The sequence below is a fragment of the Stylophora pistillata genome, chromosome 5 (genome assembly GCF_964205215.1).
Source record: "Stylophora pistillata chromosome 5, jaStyPist1.2, whole genome shotgun sequence".
Lineage (NCBI taxonomy): Eukaryota > Metazoa > Cnidaria > Anthozoa > Scleractinia > Pocilloporidae > Stylophora > Stylophora pistillata.
In genome coordinates, this window is record NC_142523.1 from 15968334 (window position 1) to 15978062 (window position 9729).

The 9729-nt window shown below is 38.5% G+C and overlaps 1 protein-coding gene across 1 annotated transcript; it reads left to right on the forward strand.

Moving 5' to 3' along the window:
* Positions 1-787: 787 nt before the first annotated feature.
* Positions 788-5191, forward strand: LOC111325091 (uncharacterized). The gene is made up of 3 exons (XM_088761297.1): positions 788-960; positions 2965-3372; positions 3590-5191. Exons 1-3 carry the CDS (start codon positions 832-834, stop codon positions 3947-3949), a joined length of 897 nt encoding a protein of 298 aa, XP_088617423.1. The 5' UTR covers positions 788-831; the 3' UTR covers positions 3950-5191.
* Positions 5192-9729: the final 4538 nt, after the last annotated feature.

The following is a 9729-nucleotide window of genomic DNA, read 5'->3' on the forward strand; positions in this document are numbered from 1 at the left end:
CCATTGTTACAAAACAAACAGAAATTTCTTTACCTTGGCAGCCGTTGCTAAGCGATTTTCAGCCAATCATTTTCAAATAATTTTGCCCGGGGCAATTGCAAAAATTAAGAAAAAATGCCCTCTGTCTTGACCAATTATAATTCAGTAATTTTGCTCCTTATATGATAAGGTTATTTTATCAACCTTAGGAGTAAGTGACACCACACCTGTGCTCTCTGTGAGATAGCGGCAAATATGACCGTGTGATAAACAGCTAAAGCACCAGAGGCTTAAATCAATGATAACCTCCCTAATTAGAAAACATTCTCAGATGTGCACCTTTCGCTGATAAAATTAAAAGGCTTAAAGTCTTTCGGAAAAAAAACAAATTAAATGAAGATAATCAAAAAAACATCACATTCGAGAACAGATCAACAATAACCACAAGAATTTAATTTATAATGCATATGAACGATGTACGTTTCACAAATGTTTCACAATGCATACCAAACTTCTATTCTTTCTCAATATGTCACGTTTGATTAGAATAAGAAAATGACGTGGCCCAGTTACTTCTGGTTACTTTCCCTGAATTTATATGAAAGATTTATCAGTACGTGCTAAGCTGAAAGGATATCAGAGTTAAGCTGTTTACTCGTGACGGTGTAGGATTTCAAGTGGTTTTAGACTTTCTTATCATTTAGCTCCGTCGCTTCCTGATTAAGATTCCTATTTTAGCAAGGTAACAGACAGTTAACATTCAACGAAGTTCTGCAGGATATAAATAGGCACATACATAAGAAGTTATTTTACAGCCAACACAAAGCATTCGCCCAAAGTAACCATTGGAGAATGGCGAAGTTTCTAATGCTCGCTGCTTTTTTATATTTTTTGTCCAAACCAGGAGTAAGTTCAATGGGAACAACTACCAGTCCTCAACAACAGAATCCTCAGGCTGACGCTGACAAAGAGCCATGTCAGGTAAACTTTGTGCTTTATTCTAGTAGCTCTCAAGTCTCGTGCATTGAGCGTGAATCAATTAATTCAATCTTATGCTCCTGCGCTGAAACTATTATTCTTACGCATTTAATGTTTTTGATTAAAACTGTTTTGTTGAGGTAGCAAACTGCTGCTTTAATTAAGTACCCATAAAATTCATTTTCCTTCTACCTATAATGAACTCCTTGTTCCCTTTGTGCTCGCTTCGAACATTTTCCAACAGCCAATGGGAAGTCTCGCTCAGAATAATGCGATGCACGTCTTAGCTACTAATTCATTTTTTTTTCGTGAAAATTTTATAGGGAAGCATGGTCCCATATCCCCACCTCCAAGATAGTAATGCCTGCGGTGTCGCAATCGAAGGCTTTGGGATCCAAAATCTCACTATTTGCCACCAAATCAACTTTAGAGCTCTTAAAAACTAACATATTTAAAAACTGAAAAAAAGACTTTTACCACTCATGTCTGCCAAGCCAAGTGCAAGACAAATCCTTTATCATTCATTAGTTTCAGAACATTTGTTGAAAGGTATGATTTCGTAAAGATTATATTTTTATCACAGTGACTTGCCTTGCCATTAAAAACTAAACAGCGGTCAATCTTCGTGGATTGATCGTCGATGGAAGGAAACAATACACAAAAGATCGTCGTGACAGTCATTTGACTACAGTCTGTGTGCCAAACCAGCCCTGATGTTCATTTAAACGTTTTATGGGCTTTTTTTTCCTACGCTTTCTCTCGTTGACAAGCGTCGGATCGTAACACCGGATACCAAAAAATGTTTCAAAGTTTTTTGAATTACATTTTTTATATATACGCAAATAAAGTAATTATATTTCAGTGAAGGCTCTTTCTTTAATTTTCATTGCCCCTGTTTATCATACAACCTATTAGCTGAATAATTGTTCTGTGTATGGAGGATTTTGCCCGCTATTGCCACTGCGCACTCCAGCTGCGCATAAGCCATGTACGAGCATGTTCGGGTGGAAAGACTCGTCTCCCGCTATGATCACGCGAGAGAGACCAGCCGCGATGAAAGGGATGTTTAGCCCTATAACTTACGGGTCAAATTGTTAATCGTGCTACCTATGGTCAAAACTGAAAAGAAAATCTATTGGATAATTGGTTCCCATAGAAAAAGAAGATGAAATGAGAAATGATATTTTACACATTAACTTCAATCAAACAACACTTTATGGACATACCATAGTGTAACCATGATATTTAATTTACCAGGCTGTGGAAACGCCAAATTGTCACTGCACCTTACTTAAAGTAGTATAATTCGGGTTTCACTTTATAGCCATAATTCGCGTCGCATCGAAGAATCGGAATGTCGTTGACTCGGAAACTTATTCCGTCGCTTCTAAGACTTTGATATCCATTATTTTTCGAACAGAGTATTCGATAGCATATTCACTTTTCATTTCGAGCTCCAGAAGGTCTATCGAGGTCGGAAAGGAACGGAAAATCCGACCTTAAAATTTTGAAAGTCGGCCGCATGGACTTCAGTTTAATCATTTGTTGTGATCGCATTAGTACTTAGACTGGGGAGGTAGGGGGGAAAGCCTCTCTCACACAAGGCAATCGCACTGCGCGGTTGCCAATGTGTTTACTCACAGGGGAGGTGTTAGGACACCTTGAATAAAATGTGATGACAAATTAAAAAAACCTGAAATAGCTTAGAAAACGTGTGATGACCCCTTTTTTTATGGCACCGAACAACAGTTAGACCTCTACAAACACACAGTTAATTTTCCATTCAGTGCAAAAACTGGTTAGCCAGAATTTATGATTGTGTAAGTGAGAGTGATCAGTATTAAGTATTAAGTATTTTATTTTATTCTATGATGTTATTTTATAAAATCCCCTGATAAGTGAGCAATCACGAAACAGGTTTGTAGGGGTGAAAGCGTAGTCTTTGTATTTTTCTAACTCAACACTCAATCTTTCGCGTCGATCTAATTGCCTTTTTTTTCTTTCCAGAAATCCATCTTTGCTCGGGGATTTTCAGGGATTCCAGGATCCAATGGCATACCAGGAATGCCGGGAACTCCTGGGTCTCCGGGGTTGCAAGGACAACAGGGAAAAGATGGAGCCAAGGGAGAGCCTGGTGTCGAGGGACCGAGAGGCATGACAGGGACAAGAGGACAAAAAGGAAATCAAGGGTCACGTGGTAATGATGGTTTACCTGGAATAATGGGAATAAAAGGAGATAAAGGCAATGAAGGGTCACGTGGCAGCGGTGGACCGCCAGGAATGAAGGGTGTGAAAGGAGGACTGGGGCCTAAGGGAGAGAAAGGAGAAAGTGTGAATAGTGCAGTGTCACAGACCAACTGGAAACAGTGTGTGTGGAAAAATATGAATGATGACAGAGATAGTGCAAAGATAAAGGTATAGAAATATATAAAAAATATCATAAAAAAATTTGGGAGTTGGATTAAATAAACATTTTTAAAATTTTAAATGGAAGTTAACAAAATTAATTTGTATTCAATTCTGTGCTTCATAGCAGGCAGGAAAAGTACAAAGTCATTGAATTCTTTCCTAATGTGTACCATTATTATAAAATTTTTTTGCTCCGATACTGTCTTCTTGCCATTTTTTCCAGGATTGCTCATTCAACAAGCTGCAGTCTGATACAGCCATTAAAGTCTCATTCCAGGGAAATATGAGAGTCAGTGGCACTTCAGCTAAATGCAACCGGTGGTTCTTCAAATTTAATGGAAATGAATGCAGTGGACCAATGACAATTGAGGCTGTTGTGTACAACTATTGGTCATCTCGGGATCCCAATCTGCTTCACCACAGATCCTTTGAGGGATACTGTGAAGACATCTCACAAGGCAGGGTTACTGTGGAGTTATGGGTAGGAAATTGTCCCAGTGGTACGACACAGGGTGATGCCTACACTGGATGGTCATCAGTATCCCGAATAATGATCGAGGAAGTGTCTCGAGCCCAGTCCTAATTACTCCTGTCGTTTTCATACAAGGAACGGTGAAGACTATTCCATTTTGTTTTTTCGGTCATCCTGGCTCGATCTCAAGATTTTCTCCTATTATCGAAGTCCCAAAGTAAATAATATATTCTTTTATGTCGCTGAAAATGTTTTCTCTGAACATGTCCCCTACTTTTCGCGTGAATGAGATATAACGTAATTTCGTTTTATTAACAGAGTTAACAAGGTTGCTGATCTCTTTTCAGTCGCGTGATAGACTTCGCCGAGATGGAGGGACTACTCGTAGTCTATAATTTAAAAGTTTTCACCAAAGTGGAGGTAGTAGATGTTTAACGAGCAGTGAAGGGGTGGAGTAAATATCCACCCTAGAATTGAAAAGTTATTTTGATATAGCACAAAAAGATGAATTTAACTCGTTTATTCCTGCAACGGTTACGATATTTTCGGGCGCAAATTTCGTGTGCGTTTCCAAGAGATGAATATCAAAAAATAATCGGAACTTGAGTAGTCAATCAAAGCGCGCCCTAAACGCTATCCTGTGTCTCGGTAAATACCAATAGCAATTTTATTATTATCACTATTGTCATTAACAGTACTATTATTTTCATTAAAGTTATTATCAAAGAATTCTTTTAGATAAAAGTTAATCGTGCTCGAACATCCTGCAGGTACAAAGCTTGGTCTTATTTCAGCCATTATTCATTGACCGACCGGCTAGATCAAGTGACATATATTGGTGGTTCCGTTTCCTGATAAGAACTTACCTCAAAGAATTTGTCAAACTTAACATAAAGTGTGCTATCAACCTCTTGGAGGCTAGATTTTGAACAGAAGCGCGGGGTCACTATGCTAAGTTTAGAAAGACGAGTTGACCATGGAATACATGTAACTTCTTGTATCAGCCAAATCTGTAGTAATTACTCGGCTAAATCCAATACTTTCGTAACGCTGAGAAATTCGCTAGATATTTCAGGTAGAGAAAACTTCTCTAATTCCAAAGAAGGCCAAGGTCACAATGAAAATTAACAAAGAAATTAAAACTTGTCCTCTCTAATGAACACCATCTAGCTAGGGTCAGATAAATCATGGCGGCAATTTTGGGCATAATGCTACGGTCAAAGTATCGAACATAACGCCGGGATGATGACTTAACTTCATTTACAGTTAACTGTAGCCTGACAATTTCAATGGTAAGCCTGGTCTGCTTTTCTTGTTTCCACTCTAGAAATTTGATGCAGTAAAATGTTGTGTTCTGAACTCTGGTATACCTTTATTGTTAGCAAGGGGGAGGGGATCAGCTTTAGAAACTCTCTACGATGGCTAATCAAATCAACTGATCAAACCAATTATCTTGCAATACCCCTTACTGATACAGCCCCAGGTTTCTTCAGAAAACTACCCTCTTTGAACATCTAAGGACTTGCCCGCTTTTATCCTGCGCATGCCGGTTTTTCAAATTACAGCACTGTTATCTGTGATATTAACACTGAAGGTGGTAAAACTAATGCTATCACTTCAGTTATCTCCTCAATCAAACCGGTTATTCTTCCAGTGTTTATTAGATACTCAGCAAGCCAACTTATTAGGACCTTAGAAGGGAAACAAGCACGCCTGAACAAGCACGCCAGAACAAGCACGCCTGAACAAGCACGCCTGAACAAGCACGCTGAGTGCAAGGCACCACATAAGCGCTGGAGCAGGAAGGGACGATGGGGGCTGTAGCCCCCTCCCCCTTAGAACAAAAATTTGGGGGAAAACAACACCCTCTCCACGTTTTGATGCCGAAATATCGCTTAAAATTTCCAAAGTATTTAGTCTCGTGATTTTTTTTCATAAATCCTTATATCAGCATCGTGCTTGTCAAAATAATATGTTGTAAAACATTTTTTGAACAGCTCCGCAGTTCAACTGCAGTAATTTCCGTTAAACTGGAAAGCATATCTATAGGAAATTTGGGAGCGAAATCGAATGCGAAGCTGAAAGATTTTAGGATGTGCTATTTTAGAATCTGTCTTGAATACGTGAACACTATAATCGACTGGAGTTCAAAACAATGTTGGGACGCTAGTAAGAAAGTACCCTAAGCAAACTCGTCAAGCGGAAGACGCGAAGAGCCTTGGATCACATAGATCAAAGATTTTTCTTTAATGTATCATACCTAGCTGCTGCAACGTCTGGTTTCTCTCGCTGATTAATTCAAACTCTAAAGTCTTAAGTCAAAGTCTAAAGTCTCCAATTCAACTTCAACCCCTGACTTTTGATTTCATGATAACTCCAAATACAACTTATCACTATCAATCGAAAGCTAGGCGCTTATATTCTCACTTGGTTGTGTTCTCTTAACTTTGAATGTTGACACCGCACCTATGATTTTTGCAAGATAGCGTCATATATGACCGTGTGATAAACAATCTACCGCATCAGAGGCTTAAATCAGTGATAAACTCCACGGTCAGAAAACAATCACAGATTTTAACCTTACCTAAGAGAATAAGAACAGTTCAAAGTTTCTTGCCTTACGCTGATAACTAGGCGTTATTAATCAAGCTTGTTCGGTTAAGATGGCTGGAAGTTTGCCGAGTTCTTTTTCGCATTTATATGGACGGAGACAAAGTCGAGGTCCATAAAAATGCGAAAACAGAACCCGGCCAATATCCAGCCATCTTGACCGAACAAGCTTGGTTAATAAAGGATTTATGATATAGCAAAAATATTTCGCTTTATTGTTTACTTCGAGAGCCGAGAAAGAGAGCCAACTGTGTTTGTAGCATAACAAACGCACGAGAATTGTTTCTGTTTTCTTTGTTGTGACTATCTTCTGCCGGTCTTTGCATTTCCATCGCCGAAATTCTCCAAGAATTACGAAAGTAGGTCTAATTCTATTCTTTTTTGTGTTTTCTTTTTTTTTTTTTTTTTTTTACTCATGCGCGGGATCAATACAGGCAATCCCGAGGGGGAAAAATGGCCCCATCCTTCCCGCTCGGATAGCCAATCAGAACACAGGATTCGCTTCATGTGGCCCACGGACGCTGTGAGCGATGTAATAATTAGTTCTTATTAACCGAGCGGGAGGTCTGTATGGGAGAATCTTGACCGAGGTCGCCACTACAGACCGAACGCAGTGATGCCTGTACCAGCGACCGAGGTCAAGATACTCCCATACAGACCGACCTAGCTCGGTTAATAAGATGTTTATTATATGGCCGTGTCTTATATGCCGGTTTTTTACCTTTTTTTTTTCTAGACCGGTCTAGATGCCGGTCTAGATGGGAAAATCTAGACCGCTTTCAATATTGATTTCAGCCAATCAAATTCGTGAGTTAGGTAGTTCCCAGTCCTTGTGAGACACAGTCATACAATAAAGCAGCTTATTGCCTTATCTAGATAAAACACATAAGTTAATGATAATTGTAGAAATATCATAGTTGAGAACGGATCAACAAGAACCATAAAAATAGCATCTTTAATTTGAACTATGCTACACAAATATGCAATTTGTATCATTAACAAGTTTTGAAGATGAAATTCTACTACACCGCCTCATGATAATAGTTGATCAAACAGAAGGTGTTTAAAAAGTGTTGCCCAATTTCAGAATTGATCCAGAATACATGAGTATCGAAATCGACCAAAGTACAAATAAATATGATATCAGACGCTTCAGGTCTGCTGCTTGCCTCAACACCTAAGTGACATAAGGACTTGACCACTTTTATCCCACCGCACATTGCAAACTACAACATTCTTAATTGTGAATAACAAGTCAAACTAACCTGAGTGTGCCATCACCCGGCCTGTTTCCTCAATTAAACACATTATTAAATCACATGAACAGATTTTGAAGATGAAATATATTTACACCAGAACGGTGTGGCTCTAACACGCGATGTTTTATAGTATTAATTTAGATTTCATCAAAACAAAATACATGAAAAGACAAATGAACATCATAGCACAGACTACGTTTGAACAGAATACGAAGATGGCATTGCCCGTTTGTTTTCTAGATGATTTAGATGAATCCATAGGAAACATTGCTCAGTAGGTGCTTCATTAAGGATGTTAGCTGTCTCTTCAATCAAACACATCGTCATTTAAAAGACTTGATGTAATAAGTCTTCAATTGCATTATCCAATGATTCAGTTTTTAATAATAGCAATTAATATTAAAAACTGGATCATTGGATAATGCGATTCAAGACTTTTTATTGGCTTAGCCATTATGGTATATGAGCCAATACACCATAATCTAATATCTGTACAATGTAACATCCGGTTTCTTCTTACAAAATAAAGTCCAGAAGATTTGTCTAATATCTTGGGAGTGTTTTTTTTTTTTTTAATAAAACAATTATTCCACTCGCGCTTGTCGGATATGAGATGATTGTAGCCAACTCGGCGCTACGCGCCTCGCTGCCTATCATCCGTCTCATATCCAACGCGCGCTCGTGGAATAATTGTTAATTATATTATTATGATCATTGTTATTGTCAATACTATTGTTATCATTAATGTTATTTTCAAAGAAATGTTTTCAATAAACAATTACGAAGGAAGTGCCTATCCTTTACTTCAACTTGTTCATGGTGAAACATTCTGCTGGTATAAAGCATGGTGTTTCAGCCACTAATTTTCGACCGGCCGGCTAGATCGAGTGACAGATAATTGGCGTTTCCTTTTACTACTAAGAACTTACCTCAAAGAAATCGTCAGACCTAACACTGACGATAAATAAAGGCTGAAAGTTCCTAAAGAAACTGTGGTGCTGCGTTGGTGGGGGTAATAAGATAATTGGTTGTATGAACTAAGTTGAAATTGTAAATTGGCCACCGTAACGAATAAAAAAGCTGACGTTTCGAGCGTTAGCCCTTCGTCGTTACGGTGGCCAATTTACAATTTCAACTTAGTTGATATAACCAATTAACATACAATGTGCTATTAACTTTTCGGAATCTTGATTTTGAAATAGAGGTGGAGGGTCACTTTAGAAAATAGACCATCGAATACATGTAACTTGTTACTGTTTCAGCCAGAACTGTAGTTTTTACTCTGATAAAACTATTACTTTCGTAGCACTGAGAAATGCATTATATATTTCACGAAGAGAAAAGTACTCTCGATTCCAAAGAAGCCTTTACGAGTAAATGACAACTTGTCCCCTCCGAAAGAGCACTAGTTAGCAAAGGTCAGATAAATTATGCCAGAATAATGACTTAACTTAATGCATTAAAACTCCCTTGATGTTACAGTTTACCAAGAGATAAATTCTGTAGCCCGAGAAATGTTAACATTAAGCCTGCTTATCATGTAATATCTCTCACTGACACAGCATCAGATTTCTTTAGAACATAACCTCCAGCCGTTCGTTGCTGATTACAACACTGTGATCTGTGACATTTGATAAAGGGGTCAAACTAACTAAATGGTATCACATTTCTTCTCAATCAGTGCTCCAGTTTAATTAGATACTAAGCAAGCCAACTTATTGGGACGCTAGGGGGAAACCATGGCCTGAATAAATAATGTGCCGCGTAGCACTATAAACACAAATGATGGAACAGAGTTTTCAGAGTTAATTCTCTGTTCCACCATTATAGCCTGAATAAACAAGCTGAGTGCAAGGTACTAAATAAGTGCCGGAGTAGTGGTGGAACTTTGGGGGCTAACAACCCTCCCCTCACCCCCCACCCCCCCCTGCAAGTTTTGATGATGAAAATGTCGCCAATGCAGCATAAAATTGGCAAAATATGTAATATGGTGATTTTTTCACGAATCCTTGTATCAGCATC